Consider the following 23,908-nt stretch of genomic DNA (forward strand, 5'->3'; position numbering starts at 1 on the left):
TCTCTCTCTCTCTCTCTCTCTCCATTTTTCTTTTTCCCTTTTCCTTTTTCTTTTTTTTCTCTTTTCTTTTTCTCCCTCCTTCCCTTTCTTCCTTCTCCTCCTTCCTCCCACGCGCGGCACGGGCAGAGCAGCCCGGCGACGGCCGTCGTCCCCACCAGCGGCCCCCTCTGCCTACCCTCCCTGTGCAGTCGTGCCCCCTTGCCCGCTTCGACGCGCACACGCGCCCAAGCAGCAGCAGCAGAGCTTGCACGGAGCTGAGCTCTCGTGCAGCACGCCGCCGCGCGACACCTCGCCGCTGGCTGCCGCACCACCCCTGGGCGCCTCCCCCTACCCTCCACTTGCCCACTTGCCATCCTTCTCTGCATGCCCCCATCGCCTCACCGTCGCGTCCGCGCTGCTCCGCGACACCGAAGCCGCCCCCACGCCATTAATGGCCGTGCAGAGCTGCCCCGCCGGCCACCACGACCCCCCTCTCCTCCATGCCTCACCCCGCCTATAAATAGGGGCTCCGCGTTGCCCTCGACCACCACAAACCTCGGCCGCCACCTCCAGCCCCTCCCCTGCCCCCTAGCGCCGCCGCCACGACCGCCAGGGCCGGCCGCTGCTCGCTCCCGTCGCCCCAACCCCTCGCATCGCCCCGGCCCGAGGTGAGGCCGGGAATCAGTTCCCCGCAGCTCCCTCTCTCTTTTGCCCCATTCCCCGGCCGCCGCCGTGCCCTAGGGCCGCCAGAATCGATGCCGACGGCGAGCCCCCTTCCCTACCCTGTTTTCCAGTCAAAGGAAGAAGAAGAGGGCAATCTTGCCCTAGCCCCCTCCTGTTCTTCCTATTTCATTAAGAGCCCTACCTCCCTTTAGCCCCTTTTCCAAATAAGCCCTCCCTGTTTTCTCTATTTAGAAAATGAACCCTTCCACTACACAAAATAATTATGGATAATCCCCTGCCCCTTTTCAGAATATTTTGGATATTTTCTAAAATTCCAACAAAGTCCTTTTCTCTCCCAGAGAATTTACAAAGAAGCCCCTCCCTGATTCCATTTCAAGAATTAGCCCGTCCACCATATAAACATAATTTCAAATAGACCCCTGCCCCTTTCCGGAGTAACACAAATATTTTTAAAAATTATAATCAAGTCCTTCCACTCTCAAAAATAATTACAAAGAAGCCCTTAAACCTCCGTTTAACCCCTATCCACTCCTTCGACTCATTATTTCATGCGCCAAAAATCCTCTGTTTGCCCCGAAATTTTACCACGCCATTTCTAACATAATTCCGGCCATGCCATTAAGAAATCTCCCAAAAATAATCTTTATAACATCATTTCTTAAGTTATTCCTGATTCGAGCTCAACGATAAAATGTTTATTTCTTTTTATTTATTGTGTGTTTGTTTGTGTGCGCCGTAGATCACAGAGTGATCGAGGAAGAACATGTCAACGAACAGTACCGCGAGCAGGTGTGCGAGGACCAGTACCGCGACCCCGAACCCGAAGGACAGTATTTCGATCAGGACCTCCCGGAAGGCTTTCGAGACCGCATGTTCAATCTCATCCTTTGATTGCATATTTCGACCCAGTTTTATAAACACAACCTATTGGCCTGTTTTACAAAATCGCATATGTTTTTACTGCTGAAAACATGGTTGGATAGCCACCTCTTGATTTGTTATAACCATTTCTTGACCACCTAGATTAATGTCTAAATATGATTTATTCTATTTGGATGTTGATCGCTGCTCGAGCGCCGCTTAGGACCCGGTACTCGTTTTATTATACTCTAAAATGGTTGCAACATGCTTTATTAAAAGGAAACTGTTTGAGTATTGAGAAAAGGGAAATTGGGTTATAAAGAATAAAATGTTAAGATGGGATGGATGAATGGCATTCCCTGGGTGGATTGTCATGCGTTGGAGGCTCGGACCATTGTGGTAGAGCAAGGAGGTTGGGAGATTTCATAATGGCATGGCCGGGGCAAAGTCAAAGGAGTTGGTACAATTCCTATCTCAAGTGATCATTCTTTTTCAAAAGTATTGTTGGTTGATTCTCTCAAGTTTAATCTCTTAGCGGTCACTCAACTTTGTGATTTTGGATATAAGTGTAGTTTCACTAAAGATGATGTTGTAGTGACTAGTTTGGATGGAAAAGATCACATCTTTACGGGATTTAGACATGAGGATGTATATCTTGTGGATTTTGCTACTAAAGAGGCAAACTTGTCCACTTGCTTATTCACTCAATCATCCTTGGGTTGGTTATGGCATAGAAGGCTTGGTCATGTTGGCATGAAGCAACTCAACCGACTTTTGAAGCATGAGTAGTTGGGTTGAAGAATGTGAAGTTTGAAAAAGATAAGTTATGTAGTGCATGTCAAGCCGGAAAGTAAGTTGCAAATACTCATCCCACTAAGAGTGTCATGTCAACCGAGAGACCATTGGAATTATTGCATATGGATTTATTTGGTCCTACAACATATAGAAGTATTGGTGGAAATTGCTATTGTCTTGTGGTAGTGGATGATTACTCAAGATATACATGGGTTTTCTTTCTTCATGACAAGGCCGATACATATGACACATTCAAGAAATTCTTTACAAGGGCCGAAAATGAATTTGAGCTCAAGGTGAAGAAAGTGAGGAGTGACAATGGAAGTGAGTTTAGAAACACAAGAGTTGAGGAATGGTGTGATGAGAAAGAAATCAAGCATGAATTCTCAACCAAGTACACTCCGGAACGAAATGGTCTTGTTGAGAGGAAAAATAGAACCTTGATTGATATGGCAAGATCAATGCTCTCCGAATACAATGTTTCGGATAGTTTTTGGGCCGAAGCAATCAACATGGCTTGTCATGCCTCTAATAGATTGTATTGCCATAGATTTCATAACAAGACTCCATATGAGTTGCTCATTGGAAGAAAGCCAAATATCTCATATTTTAGAGTGTTTGGTTGCAAATGCTATATTCTCGAGAAGGGAACTCGGTTATCAAGGTTTCAAAGCAAATGTGATGAGGGTTTTCTTCTTGATACTCATCTTGTAGCAAGGCTTATCGGGTCTACAACAAAACACATGGCATTGTTGAAGAAGCTTATGATGTTGAGTTTGATGAAATAAATGGTTCTCATAATGAACAAGAAAATCTTGATGATGTGAGAAGTGATGGGTTGAGAAATGCAATGAAGAATATGTCAATTGGTGATGTTAGACCAAGAGAAGAAGATGAAGATGAAGATGGTCCTTCTATCTCTATTAGAGTTAATCCTTCAACTTCTATCTCAAATGATCAAGCACAACAAATTGTACAAGATTCAAGTAATGATGATTCTCAAGTACAAGATCAAGTTGGTTCATCTAGTGCACCTTCTTCATCAACTCAAGAACCCATTGTTCCTTAAAGAATTCATCATATTCTTGCAAAGGATCACACGGTGGATCAAATCATGGGTGACATTAGTAAGGGTGTCCAGACTCGATCTCGTATTGCTTCATTTTGTGAACATTATTCTTTTGTATCTTTTCATGAACCTAACCGTGTAGATGAAGCTTTGAGAGATCTGGATTGGGTGAATGCTATGCATGAAGAATTAAATAATTTCACCCGGAATCAAGTTTGGGATCTAGTTGAGAGGCCCAAGACTTAAAATGTTATTGGCACTAAATGGGTCTTTAGAAGCAAGCAAAATGAAGATGGAATGGTTGTGAGAAACAAGGCAAGATTGGTAGCTCAAGGTTTCACTCAAGTCGAAGGTTTGGATTTCGGTGAAACTTTCGCTCCCGTTGCTAGATTAGAAGCTATTATAATTTTATTAGCTTATGCTTGCTCTCACAACATAAAACTTTTTTAAATGGATGTGAAAAGTGCTTTCTTGAACGGCAAGATTAGTGAACTTGTTTTTGTTGAGCAACCTCCCGGTTTTGAAGATCCCAAGAAGCCAAATCATATATACAAGCTCTCTAAAGCTCTTTATGGTCTTAAGCAAGCTCCACGAGCTTGGTATGAAAGATTGAGGGACTTTCTTATCTCTAAGGGCTTCAAAATTGGTAAGGTTGATACTACTTTGTTCACTAAAAAAATTGGTAAGGATTTGTTTGTTTGTCAAATTTATGTTGATGATATTATCTTTGGTTCAACTAACCCAAGTTTTTGTGAGGAATTTGGTGAAATAATGTCTAGGGAATTTGATATGTCCATGATTGGTGAATTGAGTTTCTTTCTTGGACTTCAAATCAAGCAACTCAAGGAAGGCACCTTTGTGTGTCAATCAAAATATGTGAAGGATATCTTGAAGAAATTTGGTATGGAAGATGCAAAACCAATCAAAACTCCTATGGCCACCAATGGGCATCTCGACCTAGATGAGGGAGGTAACCCGGTTGACCAAAAGCTTTATCGTTCTATGATTGGTAGTTTGCTTTATTTGACCGCATCTAGGCCCGACATCATGTTTAGTGTTTGCATGTGTGCACGATTTCAAGCCGCACCTAGAGAATGTCACTTGACCGCCGTCAAAAGGATCTTGAGATACTTGAAATATTCTCCTAATATTGGTTTATGGTATCCCAAGGGTGCTCATTTTGATTTGGTTGGATTCTCGAATTCGGATTATGCGGGGTGCAGGGTTGATAGGAAAAGCACCTCCGGTGGTTGTCAATTTCTTGGAAGATCTCTTGTATCTTGGTCATCAAAGAAGCAAAATTCCGTGGCTCTTTCAACCGCCGAAGCGGAATATATTTCAGCCGGAAGTTGTTGTGCACAATTGTTATGGATGAAGCAAACTCTTCTTGACTATGGTGTGAAATTTGATGAAATTCTCTTGTTGTGTGATAATGAAAGTGCCGTGAAGATTGCTACTAATCCGGTTCAACATTCAAGAACCAAGCATATTGATATCTACCATCATTTTCTTAGAGATCATGTGAACAAGGGTGATATCAAGATTGATGGTATTGGCACGGATGATCAATTAGCCGATATATTTACCAAGCCTTTGGATGGATCTCGGTTTTGCAAGTTAAGAAATGAGTTAAATATCATTGACTTCTCAAATGTGGCTTGAAAACTAGCACATGTGGCATATGGTTCTTTCATGCACTCTTTGTTTCATTTTTCTGATTTTTTGAGGTATTTTTGAGCTATTTATGAGTTTTCATGATTCTACTCGATTTATTTTTGAATTCTTGTTGTAACTTGCTAATATGAGTCTTTTGAAGGTTTTCATGCAAGATTTGAGATTTTTGGATTTTTATATGAGCAATGATCCCAAATTGAAGTTGGATTTGAGAAAGTTGGCAAAATTATGGGCTGTCTGAAATTTGGTGTTGCGGACAGTCCGCGGGTAAGAGGCGGACAGTCCGCCGTTCATGAGACTTGTTCACCAGAGGCTCTGCAGAGAAGTTCTCAACCAGAAAATTATACTGCGGACGGTCCGCCAAAGGACCGTGGACGATCCGCCTGTGTTGGGCAGAATTTGCCAGAGGCAGTCTCAGTAGGGTGTCAGTGAAAAAATTCACTGGCGGACGGTCCGCCAGGATATCGCGGACAGTCCGCGAATGGACAGAAAGGTGGGGGTCGGCCAGACTTGACTTATCAGGGGTGTCCCTCTCACAACCCCCCACCAAACCGCACACGTCATCCAAAAAGCTCTCTCTCTTTCTCTCTCAAGCACGTGGGGGAGACGACAATGTTAAGGGTTTTTGGCGTGGTTCCCGGACGGTCCGAGAACATCCCCGGACTCTTCTCAAGTTTGTGCATCATGACCTCCCGGTATTTTGACGAATCCCTAACTCTTGTTCTTGGATTTCTTATTGGAAAGAATTAGGGTTAGATGCTCCGATCTGTTTTTGGACCATGGATTCTTGAAAATACTTGGGGATCTTGTTCCTAGTGATGAGGAGATGCTATGGTTAAAATTTGGTTGGTGGATTTAAATCGAAACTCAAAATATGGATGAATCAAAGTTAAGGGTGATTTTGTGTTCCTGCGCAGAACAGATGGGTCGCGGACAGTCCACCTGCTGGACGCGGACGGTCCGCCGTGGTAGTTCATGAACCGCGGACGGTCCGCGTTCAGAAGTGCGGACGGTCCGCCAGTGTCAGATTTTTCAGATGAATGCTGAACTGACTTATATCATTATGGATTGGTTCTATTGCTTTAGTAATTATTCTTATGGTTAAATCTTGATCTCAGGCCACCCCGGAAGATCATCAAGGTCACTGCTTCTAAAATCAAGAAGTTTATGACTTCCAAAAGACAAAGAGACAGTGATGACTCCGATGATGTGGACTATGCTCCAAATCTCAGTGAGATGGCTGCAGCATCTTCAGTAGGAGATGCAGGTGATGAATCTTCAGAGGAAGAGACTGAGGGGGTTGAGGATGATGTTACAGATTTGATGGGGCTAGATCTACCTAGCCGACAGTGGACTGCAGAGAGCTATGTCAATGCAAGCGCAGTGGATCAGTTCAGTTTGCCTCGTGACACCAACATCCTCTTCTTCAAAACTGAGGTACAAAAAGATGCTTACTTTGGTCATCTAGTCAAGAAAAATGTATTCAAACATCAGACCATTGACCTAGGCTATATGAGACAACAACAAGTCATGTCTGATCTAGTAGATAGATTTCAGCAAATGGGGTTAGCAAATTTTCTGCAGCATAGGTGTGATTGGAATGAAACTGAGATACGTCAGTTCTATGCCACTCTAGAGATCAACATAGTTGAGGAAACATTTAGGTGGACAACTGGCAAGAGAAACTATTATGCTACATTTGCACAGTTTGCTGAGGCAAATCAGTTGGATTATAATTTCATCACCAGTGAGCAAAGTATGAATGTTGCGTTAGAAAACCCTCTAGATGAGAATGACTACCCCATGTTCTATGAGCCTGCACATCTTGGTATTCCTAGAAGCTTTGGGGGCACTCAGGGTCTGAGGCATCATCCTGCAGTGATTAATAAGATTGTCAGAGTCACATTCATGCCTAAGAGTGGCAACAAGAACAAGATTAGAGGGCACTATTGGAATGTGATATCTCATGTCATGAATGGAAATAGAATCAATGTCATAGCTCTTATCATGGATCAGCTTGCAGATTTAAGGCTTAACATGGAGATGAACCTATATTTTGCTCCATACATTATGTCTATCATCAAGGTCAAGTCTAGCTTCAGAGGGATATGTGAAAGCAAGCACACACCTTTCAGGTCATTCAAGAATGACAATGCTTTTCTTTTGAGGCCTCTAACTCCTTTCCCTGGAGATGATATGGATGCTGAAGCACAGGGGCAAGATGGTGCTGATGATAGTGATGATGATGCTCACATGGGAGCAGCTGCAGCTCAGCATGCCATGCCACCACCGCATCCTTCAGTACAGCAGCAGTGGGTTCCACCAGCTGGCTACTTTGACCCGTACTTTGCATCCATGCAGGAGAGCATGTCCTCTCAGATTGCGGGGTTGGCTAGTCAGATGCAGAATCAGATGAACCTCAACTTCCAGAACATGCAGCAGCAGATGTTCCAGCCCATGATGGCTCAGATGCAGGGGGTTCAAGAGAGCTTACACTCAGACATAGCAGCTCTTGACTCACGCTTTGAGGATTTGCCCTCTTCTGAGCAGCTTGAGCAGAGGCAGGAGCAGCTAGAGTAGCGCTTTGATACTTTCAGCACAGCCTTCACCGGTTTTTCTGACCACTTCTACTCAGTATTTCCGGCTCCAGTGCCGCCTCCAGAGTTCTACCCGCACCAGCCATTCTACCCACCACCACCTCCTCCACCGCCGATGGATTGACTTTCTTGGAAATTGATGCCAAAGGGGGAGAAGGAGCTTTGGAGTGCTTGGATCTAGGGGGAGCTCATGGATTTCTCATGGAGATCATTCGCTTTCGGCTTCCGCTTGCTACTCATGTTTATTTGTGCTGAACTATTGCTTTACATGTTTATGAGTTGTGTCTTGCATGAACTATGTTTGAGACTTGTGTTTGGATTTGAACATTTGGTTTGTAATGTGTGATGAACTATGTTGGTTTGTGTTACTCTTATCTATTTATGTTCATCTTTTGGTTGTGAGGTTGTGCTAACCAAGCTAAAATTCATATCATATATATCTTGTATCTTGTATGCCTCGATTTCCACTTGTAGGGAAAACTCCGTCAAAAGTTTCAAATATATAAATGTGTACTTGGTATTCATGCAAATTTATATGCACATATTAAGGGGGAGTTCTCTCTACTCATCGAACTTGGTGAATTTATTCATACCATATTCTGAAATTTTCAAGAAAATGAGTAAGTTTTTCCAAAGTTCAATTCCAAGTCCACCTTATGCCTAGTGTATAAAGTTGACTTGAACACTTTTATCACTCCAAAATTTAGTGTTGTCATCAATTACCAAAAAGGGGGAGATTGAAAGCATCTAGGCCCCTAATTTTAGTTTTGGTAATTAATGACAACGGTTTGTGGATTAACAATTTCATTTGAGATAATGAGTATAGGTTGATCCATGGATGAAAGAGATTTGGTTGTGAACGTATGGAGTTTTGGAGATGATGAGCAAAGCTCGGGCTCAAGGCAAAGGTATAAAATAGAGTTTTTGCATTTTACCGGTCACAAGGCGTTTAGTGGATGAAAAGTGACCAGATTTGTTAGATAGATAGCCGTACTATCAAGAGGGGTTGAGTACTCGTGCTTGACGGGTCCTTAGTGCCATTTTGCTCAAAATGTCTAGTTGCATGCATGAGGGCTAACGGCGTTTTGAAAAGATTTGAAAAAGACTAAGTTTGAGAGCTGACTGAGTAACGACGGACAGTCCGCACCCGAGGGGCAGACAGTCCGCGCCCATTCCAGAGAGCTTGCAGAGGCTCTGGTGGGCTGGCGGACAGTCCGGCCCAGGTGGGCAGACGGTCCGCCACTATATTTCAAAAATGTATCAGAAAGGGTGTCTCTCTGGTGGGCTTCAAAGTTGTACGGCGGACAGACCACCCATGGGCGCGGACGGTCCGCCGGGGTTTAACGGCTAGTTCTGACACGCATTAAATGCACTCTGACTCACTGGTTTATAACGGCGGACGGTCCGGTTTTTGAAATGCGGACGGTCCGCGACTTCGCAGAAAAGAGTGTAACGGCTAGTTTTTGGAGAGATGTCTATATATACCCATTGCCCGGCCTTTGGGTGCTCCTCTTGGCCATTTGGACTGCATACTTGACATCATAGAGCTAATGCATCCCTCTCTCACACACACTTGCTTAGAGATTACATTCTTGAGAGTGTGAGGGCATCCTAGTGCATTGCATCAAGAGTTTGAGCTTTGTGGCACTAGGGAAACTTCAAGCAAGCGTCATCGACTTGTTACTCTTGGAGGTTGCCGCTCCCTAGACGGCTTGGAGAAGAGGATTTCGTGGAGCTCCTCCAAGGAGATTGTTGAGGAGCCCCGATTTCGATTGTGAGAGGTCTTGTGCTCACCTCACCGGAGTGGTGAAGAGCAACTCTAGTGGAATCGAGGTGTGGAGCGGTTCCTTGATTCAAGCCGGCTCAAGATCAAGAGGTTCTTGATAGAGGAGCGGTTGATTCTTGGAATCCACCTCAACGTGGATTAGGGGTGACCGGCAAGTCATCGACACCACGGGATAAATTCTTGTGTCAAGCTTGGTTACTTCTCTTGCTCACTTTAATTCTTGTTTTTACTTTGAGCAATTTATTTTACTAGAGCTTGTTTTGTATCTTGTCACCCTAGGTTGCAAACCCATCTAGAGATAGCAAATAGCATGACATAGGGCTTTCCTTTATTACTAATTAAATTTCTCTAGTGTTGTTGGCTTTAGATTTTAAACCGCCTATTCACCCCCCTCTAGTCGGTGTTCTTGATCCTACAGCATGCAAGTCAAGATGCACCCTAATTAAACCATGCACTGGAACGATGCATGTTTCTAACTTGATCTAAATGCATGCGGGTCTATATAAGCCAATGCCCACCCCCCTTAAAAGAACCCAACACATCGCATTACCAAGTTCTCATTTGGATTTTTTCTTACATTCCCAAGCGCTACTCCACCTTTCTGCGGGTAAGCATTCTTGTATGTGGAACACCAATCCTAAATTGCTGAATATTTTGTATGTGTTTATGTGTCATAATAAGTTCCTAGTGTAACTAAATTATCTATTCCACATGCGTGTTCTCCTGATTAGCAATCATGGTTTTAATTTGTTTTATTTTATTTCATGTAGACTACAATGAGAGCGCTCCGTATGTCTGGTGACTCTTAATTAATTTACCATTTTCTTAATCATTATATTAAGTTGTTTCTTTTTTTCCACTTTTGAATTTCATTCACCACAAAATTCCTGCTTAATTTTTGTCAAGTTCTTCCATGCTATAGATTTGATTAAGTCTAACCATGCAAGATTAAGTCTAAGTGAATGCATGTGTTCTTATATAACAGCCGGCACTCCACTTCATTAGCAATATAAATTTATCAAACCTAACTCAACATCTGAATTAGTCCGCATGCATGCAAGATTAAGTCCAAGCGAATGGATGTGTTCTCGGATGACAGCTTACACTCCACTTTTTCAACAAAATAAATTTCATCAAGTCCAACTCACCACCTAAATTAGGCAAGATGCATGCAAGTTAAGATCCACCCTAATTAATCCATGCACTGGAACGATACATGTATGTAAGTTGATCTAAATGCATTCGGGTCTATATAAGGAATGCTTGCCCCCCCCCCCCCCCCCTCAAAAGAAAACAACACATCGCATTACCAAGTTATCATTTGGATTTTTCTTTTTTACATTCCCAAGAGCTACTCCACCTTTCTGCAGGTAAGCATTCTTGCATGTGGCACACCAATTATAAATTGCTCGATTGTTTGTATGTGTTTATGTGTCATAATAAGTTCCTAGTTTAACTGAGTTGTTGTTTATTCTACAGTATGACACCATGTCTATCTCAACAGCTACTTTGATATCATTGGATGATGCCTTGTGCCATCCAAATTATTCTTATGTTGACGTGATTGTTGTCGTTGCTAAAGTTCGGGCCATAGGCCATCACACATTCTTTCCAAATGGGATTAGGGAGCTCACATTGAAAGATGATATGTGTGCTTATTCTTTATTAATTATGTAGCAATGTTTAATTTGTTGCTATTTATTTAACTTTATATTTTTTTTCCAATTCAGGCGAATTGCATTCCTACATGTTTTTATGGAAAATTGATGATGTCAGGGATAAGCTAGTGATATCTGCCGTTATACAAAATGATTTTTTTATAGCCACAAACATATCGGTAGTCTTGAATGCATGTAAGTTTATTTTTATATATAATTTAGTAAGTATTTCTTGTAGACAGTACAACTTATTGACACTGATTGGCATTTCAGGTTGTTTGATAGCGAACAAGCACACCTCCATGTGTCGGTACTTTGAAACGACCTGAAATTGAAATGTTAGTCAGTGTCAATAAGTTGTACCGACAATAAAAAATTCTTACCAAATTATGTATAAAAATAACCTTACATGCATTCCAGTCTACTAATACATTGGTGGCGATGAGAAAATTGTTTTGTATACCGGCAGATATCAGTAGATCATCGTTGACATCATCATTTTCTGTGATAACACGTAGAAATGCAATACGACTAAATTGCAAAAAAATATTATAAATTGAAATAAATAGCAACTTATTAAACCTTGTTACATAATTAATAAAAAATTATGACACCTATAGGGCTGGACGAAAAACTCGTAACTCGCTAGCTCGCTCGACTCGCTCGTTAATGGCTCGGCTCGAGCTCGACTCGTTTTATAATGAGCCAGCTCGTTTTATAACAAGCCAGCTCGTTTTATAACGAGCCAGCTCGAGCTGGCTCGCGAGCCGCTCGCGAGCCATAACGAGCCAGTTAATTATGAAGCCAGCAAATTTAAATGGGTGCATTGTTAAAGACAAAAAATTCTAATGACTCATATTTGAAGAAAATGAGTGCTGCAATGTTAAACAAATTTGATAAATATTTGGAAGAGAAGAACAATGTCATGGTTATTGCTACAATCCTTGACCCTAAGTTCAAAATGATATATATTCAGTTCTATTTTAGTCAGCTTTATGACTCCTCAAGGTATGAACAAGAGGTTGCTTATATAAAAAATGAGTTAGAATAGTTGTATAAGAAGCAAGAATTGGAACAATGTTGGAAAATGGGTAAGAAGAGCAGCATAAGAAGCAAGAATTGGAACGAGCCAAAAGAGCTATAACGAGCCAAACGAGCCATACTCTGTGATGATGTGTGTTCATATTGTCTCTCTACATTGGCTCGCGAGCCAAACGAGCTAGCTCGAGCTCGCTAACGAGCCGAGCCGAGCTAGCCTGCTGGCTCGTTAGTATAACGAGCCGAGCCGAGCCAATATGTTAACGAGCCGAGCTATAACGAGCCGAGCCATAACGAGCCGAGCTGGCTTGATATCCAGCCCTAGACACCTATCATCTTTCAAAGTGAGCTCACTAATCCCATTAGGAAAGGTGTATGACTGTGTATGGCCCCAACTTCGGCAACGACGGCAATCACATCAACATAAGAATAATTTAGAGGGCTTAAGGCATCATCTATTGATATGAAAGTAGCTGTTGAGATAGGCGCACGCGAGCAGCAGTGGCGGGCGTGGCGGTAGAAAGCCGGCGGCGATGTAGCCCCGCATTGGGTGGCGGCGGGGGTAGGGAGGGAGCGCGTGAATGAGAGAGGTGTGAGGGTTAGGATTTGAGTGTGCTGACCTAACGGTGGTAGATGATTCTATGAATCTCAAACACTAGTAGGTGGGAAAAAAAATCTTTCAAAATATATATAGAATTAGCGGCGTTGATGCCTCTAAGCAACCTGGGCCGAATCGGCCACTCCCCTTGTTTCCGAGGGGGGGAAGTCATTTTTGCCTCCTCAACTTTGAGCCGAATCTGTTTTACCTCCCTAGATCACAAAACCGTCCGTCCAGCCTCCTCAAACTCACAAAACCGTTCGCATAACCTCCATGAGCGGTTTGAGAACTCACAAAACCGTTCGCATAACCTCCATGAGCGGTTTGAGAGTGAGGTGGCAGCGATTTTTCTATTTTTATTTTATTTTTTATTTTGACTAAATCTTTGAAAAATCACAAAAAATTATAAAATGGAAGATCCAATTTTTTTGAACTCCACGTAAGTAGATCTACGCATTGAACATATTATATGATATATTTTAGTACAAATTTTTTTCTGTAGTTTTAGATATATGCTTTTCTGCAATTAATTTATAGTTATAGTTTCCATTATCCAATTACGATGAAAATTTTATGATGGTATAATCATTATATGATTGAGATGTAGTAAAAATTTTATAATTATCGAATCTTGTATGACTGAGTTATTGATTTATCTAGGTTTATTTATAGATTGGTCTAGATTTATCTAGGTTTATATAGATAAATCTATAGCTCAGTCAAACATGATCCAATAATTATAAAATTTTTACTATAGATCAATCATATAATGATTAGCCCACCATAAAAACTTTACCATAATTGGACATCAGAAACTATAGATATAAATTAATTGCAGAAAAACATATATCTAAAACTACATAAAAAATTGTACTAAAGTATATCATATAATATATTCAATGTGTAGATCTACTTACGTGGAGTTCAACAAAATTAGATTTTCTATTTTCTGATTTTTTTGTGATTTACTATAATTTTTTAAAAATTCAGTCAAAATAAAAAATAAAAAAATAGAAAAACTGCTGACATCTTACCCTCAAACCGCTCAGGGAGGTTATGTGAACGGTTTTGTGAGTCTGAGGAGGCTGGACGGACGATTTTGTAGTACAGGAAGGAAAAGCAGATTCGGCTTAAAATTGAGGAGGCAAAAAAAATACTTTTTCCCTTAAAAAAACACGTGCTCCTCCTTCCGGTTCTATAACTATTTTTTTGAGAGGCCCAACTATTACCAAAACTGCGAACCCAGTATCACCTCGGTGGCTCGGCCCACTTACCATTGGATTCCCTACTGGGCCAACGCGTCATTAACGCAGGCGAAACCACGATTATTCTCCGATCGATCCCCGAAACCCCTTCCTTGCTCAGCTTGTTCTGTCGTCTCGGCCTTCGCCTCGCTCTCCATCCATCCCCTGCCCTGCCATCACCTCCGTCCCAAACTCCCAAATCCGCGGCGACCTCAACAGAAAAATAAAAGCCGCCTCCTTTACCAAACGGAGAAGCAAAATTCGCGGATTGCCCCACCCGATCGCCGGCGAATCGACCCGACGCGGCCCGACCGAACGGCCCATGGCCGGAACCGGGCGGCTCGACCGCCCGAGCGACTCGCCGGCGAGGTGGGACGACGACGGCGACCGCGTCGAAGGCCTGGCGGTGAGCTCCCCCCGCCTTCCCTCCCTCACCCGGTTTCGTCTCTGTGAAGTCTGGTTGCGTGTACGGTTCGTTTAGGTGAGATGAGATGAGTTGGTCCTGCTGAGGAGCTCGTAGGTTGTCCCGTGCTAAAGATAGGGGTATTTCGGGTGCATTGCTTGGCGCCAACTTAGGATGCTCCAATTGGTTATTAGGGTTATGCGAGAAGCGGAAAATTTCAAGTTTTTATGGCCGCGTGTGGCTTGTGATGTGGGGGAAAAGAAAAATCCAAAATTGCTTTGCTAGGTTTTTGTTTTTTAGCATGTCCTTCGCACGCTAGAGAGCCTTGCTCAGATGGAGTGGACTTGTTATGGTCTTTTTCTGGCTCAAGTTCATGTCTAAGTACGATCAATCAATCAGCTTTCCCAGGCTGAGTTTCTGTTATGGCTCAATTTTGCTTTCTTAATATAGGGATTCAACATATTTGACCAAGAGGAAGAAGAGTCACCAGCCAAAAATGGCACAGCCAACAGCCATGATACAACCGAAAATGTCATAGAGACAGAACCAGGAAAGTGTTTCTACGATGAACCGCTTCACGAGCATACAGGCATCTGGGTGCCTGTTTCCGTCCCTCCGATGACGGCACAGGACCGTGAGGAATGGCACAGGGGGTTTGGTTGCAATGGCGGTTACTTCCCGGAAGAAGAATTTAGCTGGGAGCTGGATGAGGAGAATAAAGAGATGACAATGTGGGATGTGTTTGCCGATATGGTTGTTGCAGCAAAAGATAAAGTGATATCTGCTGCAACATATGATTTTGGGAGGTGCGGGATGTCAGTGGTATCCAACTTCTTTCTCCAAGAAGCCTGGAAGGATATGGCGCAAACACTTGCCGATGCCAATGCTGGTATTGCAAACGAGCTACTTGAGACAGAGCCAACAAAGTGGTTGCCTGACAGTGCTGCTACCTCTTGCATGCTCTGTGGCGTGCGGTTTCATCCTATAATGTGCTCTCGCCATCATTGTCGTTTCTGTGGTGGAGTATTTTGCAATGGTTGTACAAAGGGTAGAAGCTTAATGCCTCCAAAATTTAGGACTTCAGAACCTCAGAGGGTTTGTGATGTCTGTGGAGTGCGGCTTGAGAGTATACAACCACAATTGATGAATCAGATCAGTCGTGCGTCTCAACTTCCAACTCAGGATGTGACAGACCTGAGTACCCTGAGGTCATGGCTGAACTTCCCTTGGGCACACACAATGGAATACGAGATATACAAAGCTGCGAATTCTTTACGCAGCTACTACAAGGTATGCCTTTTTCTTTTTCTTTTGGCTTAGTTTTGACTAATCAGTTCAATACGTTTTCTTGTGCTCCTCTTTGCCACTTGATTTATCATCTTTTCTTCTTATGAAATGTTAAACTTAAGTGTCTATGTTTCACACCCAATGCTGATATGATTTGTAATGCTACATCAATCTTTGTATTAGTATGTTGTTTTTGATAAACTGACATCAGGAAACCTTGTTGGATAGGATAGTGTCCATCACAAGTAATCAAATATGGTTATTTTCATTTCCTATAGTTACTAGTTGGATGAATGATTTGAATAATGCAGTTATTATGTGTACAAGTTGACATGTAATATCATGGTAATTTATTTGCCTTTAAGGTTTATACAATAATACACTCTGAATACGTAATCAAATAAGTGTGCTTAATATGCAGAACAACAAAAAAGCAAAGACATAGGTAGTAGTATCAATCTATTGGCTAAGTAAATAACTGCTTTTTCATATAATATGTTATTATCTCCTATTCTCCTACTCTCTAGTAGGAAATACTTAAGCTTTTTATATTTTATCCCCCCTGTATTTTAGTACCTATGCACTGTTTAAACTCCACTAACAGAGCAATTCGATTATTTGGAATGAACTAGCCATAGTATTTCTGTGAAGTGCTCGAAAAGTGGATTCGCATATTGCTCTGTTTGCAGAACTGCTGATTGTCCATTGCTCTGAACCTGTCATGGGTATTATCATCAAAATTATTTTCTTTCATGTACTTCAGGTGGGAAGACTGAAGCCAGAGAAGGCTATCCCTGATGCTATTCTTAGACAAGCAAAAGGTTTTGCTATAGTTACTGTGGTAAAGGTCGGAATGATGGTTACATATAAGCTTGGTACTGGGCTGGTGGTTGCTCGAAGGGCCGATGGCTCCTGGTCACCTCCTTCAGCAATCTCCACCTGTGGTGTTGGATATGGAGCTCAGGTGACAGCTTTTCAAGTGTTCCTTACTTCCTTTACATGGAAGGACTTATTGTATCAAACTAGCACTTTCTAACAAATCAGATGTTTCCTTAACTCTCCCAACAGGCTGGAGGTGAGATAGCTGACTTCATCATTGTTCTAAGGAATACGGATGCCATCAGAACATTCAGTGGGAAGGCACATCTATCTGTTGGTGCTGGTGTTAGTGCTTCTGCTGGTCATGTTGGACGAGTAGCTGAGGCTGACTTCCGTGCTGGTGATGGTGGTTATGCTGCATGTTACACATACAGTTGTAGCAAAGGTATGTTTCAAATTACTATTAGCTGTAAGCCTGTGACTACAATGCATGTAGTTAATATGGGAAACAGTTAACACATTCAATTTTGAAGGCATTGTCTACTGTTAGAGGTGAAGGGCGGGCCTAGTGCAGCGGTAGAGCCTACCGTCTGTAACCGGAAGGTCCCGGGTTCGAGCCCTAGCCTCTGCACATTTGTGTGGGTAAGGCTTGGGGCTTAAAAACAACCCTTCCCCAGACCCCGCACAGTGCGGGAAGCCTACGGCACTGGGTACGCCCTTTTTTTTTTGTCTACTGTTAGAGGCAGTATGGGATACTTAGTTTGCTGATGGTAATGATAGTTTAAGTTCATAGTTTCTTAATTGAAAGTTGAAAAGATGCAAGTTTTTTTCCATGCAAATTAGAGAAGTGCATGACATCTACAAAGTTTTAAGCCTGCTAATTCATAAAATAAAAGGTGCATTACACCCTGTTGGCTTCAAGGAAGATCCTATCTTTTTTTTATCTCTAAAACTTAGTCTTTTTATATATAATTCTGACTCTCAAATTCCACCGGAGAGGTGATCAAGTTTTGAGCTACTATGGACTTGTTCTTTGTGGACATTAGCAATGCTAAAGGCGTTATGATAAGCTTATGGAAGCTGGGAGCACTGTGCAATTTTCATTTACACGGCCAAGGCAGACAACTTGATGCTGGTGGTGTGTGAAATCAACCAAATAATTGGATAAAAATACTACCTCAAAACCAAATATATAGGCCCTGTTCGGCTGGAATTAAGAGGTTGGGCTGGTCCAGCCAGCCAAGAATCTGGAGTGGCGCCGCACGTCCAGTCACGCCGTGACGCTGCACGTCGCCAGCCAAGCAATAGCATACAACCAGCCCAGCCACGGCTTAAGCCAGCAAGCCGAACGGGCTGATACATTGACCACCGTTTGCTAGATATTTTTTTGGCGCTACTCGCTAGAAGTAATAAATATGCCATGTTGCATAGCAACTTTTTTTAAAAAAAAAATCATTTAGATATTGATTGTAGCTTGTTAGCCCCATTGTAGATGACAATGAGTTCATCATATGGATTTGGTGGTGCTTACAGTCGATGATAGAAATGAGTATTACTTTAAAAAAAGATAGAAATGGGTGACAAGTTACCTCATTGGTTCATTCATGCAATCTGCTTAGTGACATCTTTATTTTGATAACAATAATGCATTACTTAATTCATTACAAGTGCCTGTGGGTTAATAAGTTTGATCAAATAGACCTATTACAGATTTTTTTCTGAAACCACTTATTATGTATATCATGTCTTCTTTGTCAGGTGCCTTTGTGGGCTGTGCATTCAATGGCAGCATAGTATCAACTCGAGACACTGAGAATGCTCGATTTTACGGTGGCCCTGTCAAGGCCACTGACATCCTTCTGGGATCCATGGCCAGGCCACCTGCAGCCTCCCCTCTGTACAAAGCTATGTCGGAATTGATGGACAGGGTTGGGAAGTAACCCTCTCCTGCTTTAGGCATCTGGCATGCCATGGCCGACTGCTTGTAAATACATTCAGGGCTTCAGATTTGTGCTCATCAGACATTCATTGGAAGCAATTTCGCAACTGTACAGTACGCCATTCTTCAACACATCAAAGGCTCTCTGTTTTCATCAGTGTTTAGTGGGTTCCAACAACAAACCCACTCTGTAAATACTTGTACATTGGATTGACAATTGCAACATAACATTGATATGAAAGAGAAAAAAAAAAGCTTATTATCCTTGTTCATCTTGCCCTTGTTAGATAGAGCCTGTTTCTGATCAGTTGTGTGAAACTGCTGCCCGGATGACTTTTCCTCTAAGACTGGTTTTCGGTTGGCTGCTCAGCTTTTATTTATTCTCATCAGTGTGCATGTGAATGTCCTCCATCCCATTGTGCAGGTGCAGCTGCTCCTTGGGAACTAGAGCTATTCACCTCTTGAGTCCCTCTGACTTCCAGGGGCACTACCGTAATTATGTGATGATTCCCTGTTGACTGTTGTGCTCTGTGTAGTTGTAGTAGTATGCTATGGGCAACTTATCTTGCCCGTGTGTACAGCAATTGAACAAACATAAGAAGTTGCAGGGAAAATAACAGTTTGAGAAGCAAGATTCTGTCAGCACCAAGGTTTGAAGAACATAATCGTTCTGAAAACCCCACTATGAGTACACAATACTACGTACTGAACTTATGGTCGTCAGGCAGTGGGGTCAGGCGACGTGTCTGAATGTCTGACGCTGACACCACGGCGACGAAAATGGAGTGTGCCATTATCTCAGCGGCTTAGCGCTAATAACACATGATGTTAAGCATGTGCAGGGTAACTTGCCTACCACAGTCCACAGCCATGATCTACATGGCACATTGCAATCTTAGGAGGAAGGAACCTGACATGGCAAAGATGAGCCCAAATATTCCTCGTCTCCAGGCTCAGTCCTCTCCAGGGAATAGTAAGTTCTCTGCCAGTGTCTGGTATCTTTGCCACCTTAGCCACAGCGCCATCGAATGATTGGCACGAAATGGATGCCAACAATATAGCTAGTAAGAGCATCTTCAGTAGTCTCTAATAATCTTCTCCCAATAAAGTACTAACAATACATGTATTTTTTTCTGCATTTTCTATTGATTATATCCCACAAGTTTTATTGGACGAAGTGTGTGCCTTTTGAATTACAATGCAAAACTATGAAGATCTTTGATTTTGACTGATTTAGGATGTTTTAGTTGGCAGCAACAACGACATTTATGTCTTTTTCTTGGCAGGTGCTCGATTTGTCAGTACTCTTCTCAATGATATGAAATGTTCTGGTAAGGATTGTCGCTTCCGAGTGATTTCTATGTGCATAGGTACATAATTAATTAATTACTTATTTTGAACGAACAACTTATTTCATTTACCTGCATCAAATGGATGGTCTTCAGTGGAGATTATAACAGACCTTCATATGTTATGATGATGGATGTATGTGCAGGTTCTGGGATGGGTGCTGCTGCTGTATTCGAGTGGGGAGATGGTGTGGATGAGCTCACCAATGCCCGGGGAATCCCATCCCATAACCGGCTTTCTAGAGACGCCATGTAACTGTACCATCAAGTTTGCGGAAGGGAATGGTAGTATTATTTCCAAATCGCAACATAAGGCGAATTGGGGAATAAAGTGAATGTCATATTTTTAGTGTACTCAAGATAATGTGTTCTGTTTATCGTAAAAAATATTTTAATCTATTACCAAGTGATTTACATGTGGCTATATGAAAAAAAATTCAAAATGATCAAGAAGTCCATGATCATTAGATGTGCCGTTATAATATTATATATACCGTCTATGGTGTTATGAATGCTTTTATTATATATTTTTTATATTTAAAATATCACTTTAAATATGTAGTTTCTTTAAAATGCTTGTTGCAGCTAAAATTTAATGTGAGTATTTTTTTCACAACATTGTGTACCCTACTAGTCAACTTAAAAAAAAAAGAGAGATTTTTTTTGCCAAACCTAGAACAACATAAGAAATCATTATTAACCAAATTAAAGCACATACAGCACACCACATTAACTTAACATAAATGAAATTTCAAATTAGATAACCCAACAGTCTGACACAAGCTCCATGGTTACATGAAGACATCACTCTCCTTACCATGTCGGCTTACTTTTAACCGGAATGTAAATTTTGTTTTGAAATAAAAAAGGATAACTTTTTTGTTTTGGAAATAAAAGGATAACTGATGACGGTGAGGTAGGCTAAGCTATCAAGTTAACGCCGCCAGTCTTCCAAGACTAAACTACGCTGAGTCGTCCCTATAAAGGTAGCTTCCCTCAGCTCACGCGCATCATCTTGTTGCATACTGCAGCAGGTTGGCGAGCTCAGGCGCGGTCGGCGCGGGTCTTCGAGTTCCCCAGGGTCAGCTCCAGGGCGTCCTCGTCGTCGGCGTAGTCCTCGGTCACTGACTCCCCCTCCCACGCGAACGAGAACTCACGCGGCGTCATCTCCACGTCGCCTCCGCCGCCGGCACGGGCTGTCGGCGACGGCGCTGGCGCCGGCGCCGCCCACGGGCCGCCGCTGCCCTGCAGCACCGGCCCCGGTGCCCGCAGCATGAAGGAGGGTGCCCCGGGGCCGAACAAAGACGGGAGTGCCGGCGGCGTCCCGAGGGGGCTGTAGGCCCGCACCCTGTTGTTGTTGGCGGCGGCTGCGGCGGCGGTGGATATCTGGATCCCGGCCAGCAGCCTCACCGGGTCGACCGGGGCCCCGCCGCCGACGGGGCTCGGCGGCATGGTGATGGGCTGCTGCGGGAAAGCGCCGTAGCGGCTGAGGCCGGCGGCCCCGCGCGGCTGTAGGCTGAAGGCGCCGGCGGCGGCGTTGTTGTTTTCCGCGGCCCAGCGCTCGAACATGGTCTGCGGCGGGGAGCCGTTCTGCGGCGTCACCGGCGCGCTGGACGAGCTCGCGCCAGTGTCCGGCGCGCCGGGCAGCCTCCTGAACCAGTCGGCCAGGCCGTTGCTGCCGGCCGCGCCCCTGGCGGCGGCGCCGTAGAAGAGGCCGCCCCCGCGGCCGAGCGTGAGGTGGGAGGACCCCGAGCCCAGGCCGTAGGGGGCTGTCGGGGTGACGGGGTAGGACGAGCCGGGGCTCACCGGAGCAGACCCGCCAAAGCCACCATGCATATGAGGCGGCGGAGGCCTGCATCCCTGAAACACGTGCAAAATGAACACCTTCACAAATCTTGGCTTTGATTGGCTTTCGCACACCATAGATGAACAATCACGAACAAAAAAAATGCAAAATTATAGAGCATGCATGAATCAAAACTCGCCCACAATCTAAATGCAAGTTCAGTAAATTCTAAGTTTCTAACACTACTCGTCAGCCTTAAACGTGCATGGAACAAAGATGAATGATCTCGTCTAGAACAATAAATGCAAAGCCTTGGCTTTCTTTGATGGCCATAGATCGATCTGCCTATGAACACACCACTACCTTTTTGTCTGATGAATCTGCCCTTTTTTCTGCACATGAACAGATAAACTATACTACCCAATCATATATAGTAGGAAAAATCAGGAACCAGAAACTTAACAATACAGATACAGGAGATCGACACTGCAGAACTGTACTAGCAAATATGCAATTCCAGGATATTGCAAATGGATAGGGCGTCTAGGTGGCAAGCATTTGAAAAGATGACACTTTTGCATTCGTTTTGTCAGGGCAAACAAAATAAATCCAAAATGGAAAGAAAGTTTTGGAACTTTGTGGTGGCAAGACCACGCTATTTTCTCAGCCTTCATTCTACCAATAAGAAAAAAAATTGGCATAGCACCACCCGTTCACACTACAACTAATAACTGAAGCAGCGACAACGACACGAGAACACGCATGGACACACACAGATCGAGAGAGATCAAGAAGAACGATAACAAAGCTAGAGCTAGCCATTGTGGACTTGTGGTGTGCAGTAACGGGCATGTTGGCTTTTGCTAGAGCTGTGACCGACGTGATGCTAGCCAGCTCTGGCCGCCGCCATGTCGCACAGCCACACAAGAGGAGAGCCGAAGCTCCTCCATTCTCGGAAGAAAGGAGCACGCATCACAACACAACAAGCTCACAATAAAAACCCACTGGAATACAGCAGGCAGATGACGAGGAACGAACTGCAAGGGAAAAGAAATCTTGGATCTTCGCGGAAACAAAAAGGACGTTCGTACGTGGAAATGAATGCTGGCTTGCAACCGTTCACAGGTGCAAACAACAGTTCGATCTACAAAGGCGAAGCAATGCAGGACGAAAATGAAACGCAAAATCTCTCTACTAAAAGCGATCGCAAGCAAAGAAGGGAGGTAGAGCAGGGCGAGCGGCCGGAGCCGAGTGAGTGTACCCTGCGGTAGGTGGTGCCGTCGGGCTCGACGACCCAGCCGGCCTCGTCGCAGAGCGCCCTGAGCACCTCGTTGTTGTCGCACTGCCTGGGGAGGATGTAGTTGCCGTGGGCGCGCAGCCCGGAGAAGATCCTCGACGTCACCAGCCGGCGGCGGCGCTCCCGGCGCCGGTTGTTCTCCCGCTCCGTCGACGAGGGCACCCTCAACGGCGCCATCGCTCCCCTAGCCCCGCTCCCGTTCCCAGACCTCCCGCCCCCTTTCCCCTTATCGCCGCCTCCGCCTCTACTCCCTCCCGCTCCAGCACCCGCACCCGCTCCCACCATTCCTCCTCCGTGCATCGTCGCTCTTGCTAGCTAGCTCAGAGCTCGAGAAGCTTATGAGCAAGCTGCTGGTGGTGGTGGAGGTGATGAGAAGCTCGCCGGCTGCCCCTTCCGCTTTATAGCGCCGCACCTGTAACTGTCATCGACTCGGTTTTACCATCATGCCCTCGGGTGGGGTACCCACGCAAGCCCAGATGGGCGCCAGGGGCGGGAATGTAATTAAGTGGCCTGCTAGTCCATCACAGCCAATTTTTAGCAGTGCTGTATTACGCTCTTAATTACCTGCCAAGGATGGACCGCGAAGTAGTGATCTGGCTCTTGACTGCCAGTTTTAGAAGAGCTGCGCAATCATTAGGGGTTTAGCTTACCGTGGTGGCCGGCCGGCGGCACCTGGTGACGTTGGAACCGGTGGTCAGGCCGGTTCAATATCAGAATTGAACAAGCAATGGTTACAGTGTGAGGGGCTGAGGGCGTCGAGGGTTTAGTCCGAGCTATGGTTGCGCAACCGTGCGGAGTAACCGTAAGATAAGCGGAGTAACCGTAAGATACGTGCGGGTTTGATTCGATAAGAAGATGTTATCTTTTGCACGGTTGGATTATTCCTCGGTGGCGGTAGTAGCGCACATCTCGCCGAAATGCCAATAGTAACGGAGACCTAGGGGCAAATGCATCACAAACTTTACGCCGTGTGGCATATTTGGAAAGCATGTATTGGGAATAACCACCTGATCCGTGCGGGTTTGATTCACTAAAAAGATATTAT

The 23,908-nt window shown here is 44.0% G+C and overlaps 2 protein-coding genes across 3 annotated transcripts; one reads left to right on the plus strand and one right to left on the minus strand.

Moving 5' to 3' along the window:
• The first annotated feature begins 14,078 nt into the window (after positions 1-14,078).
• Positions 14,079-18,703, plus strand: LOC120655196. 2 transcript variants are annotated; one of them, XM_039932945.1, is made up of 5 exons: positions 14,079-14,389; positions 14,837-15,676; positions 16,437-16,637; positions 16,742-16,937; positions 18,251-18,703. In XM_039932945.1, the coding sequence occupies exons 1-5, from the start codon at positions 14,306-14,308 to the stop codon at positions 18,430-18,432; spliced, it is 1,503 nt and encodes a 500-aa protein (XP_039788879.1). In that variant the 5' UTR covers positions 14,079-14,305; the 3' UTR covers positions 18,433-18,703. The 2 variants fall into 2 exon arrangements, with proteins under 2 accessions (XP_039788879.1, XP_039788880.1); XM_039932946.1 differs by lacking the exon at positions 18,251-18,703 and adding an exon at positions 17,026-18,241 and having other exon boundaries at positions 14,086-14,389.
• Positions 18,704-20,824: 2,121 nt separating this feature from the next.
• Positions 20,825-23,163, minus strand: LOC120653315 (protein BZR1 homolog 4-like). Its single transcript, XM_039931079.1, has 3 exons — positions 22,828-23,163; positions 21,035-21,640; positions 20,825-20,914 (listed from the first exon to the last, which is right to left on the minus strand). Exons 1-3 carry the CDS (start codon positions 23,161-23,163, stop codon positions 20,825-20,827), a joined length of 1,032 nt encoding a protein of 343 aa, XP_039787013.1.
• Positions 23,164-23,908: the final 745 nt, after the last annotated feature.

This window comes from Panicum virgatum, chromosome 1N (genome assembly GCF_016808335.1).
Source record: "Panicum virgatum strain AP13 chromosome 1N, P.virgatum_v5, whole genome shotgun sequence".
NCBI classification, from domain to species: domain Eukaryota; kingdom Viridiplantae; phylum Streptophyta; class Magnoliopsida; order Poales; family Poaceae; genus Panicum; species Panicum virgatum.

Coding starts and splice junctions, on each gene's coding strand:
- LOC120655196 (XM_039932945.1), top strand. CDS start 14,306: ATGGCCGGAACCGGGCGGCTCGACCGCCCGAGCGACTCGCCGGCGAGG. Junction 15,677..16,436: donor CTTTACGCAGCTACTACAAG/GTATGCCTTTTT, acceptor CATGTACTTCAG/GTGGGAAGACTGAAGCCAGA. Junction 16,938..18,250: donor CACATACAGTTGTAGCAAAG/GTATGTTTCAAA, acceptor CTTCTTTGTCAG/GTGCCTTTGTGGGCTGTGCA.
- LOC120653315 (XM_039931079.1), bottom strand. CDS start 23,163: ATGCACGGAGGAGGAATGGTGGGAGCGGGTGCGGGTGCTGGAGCGGGA. Junction 21,641..22,827: donor ACGGCACCACCTACCGCAGG/GTACACTCACTC, acceptor CACGTGTTTCAG/GGATGCAGGCCTCCGCCGCC. Junction 20,915..21,034: donor TGCTGCGGGCACCGGGGCCG/GTGCTGCAGGGC, acceptor TTCGCGTGGGAG/GGGGAGTCAGTGACCGAGGA.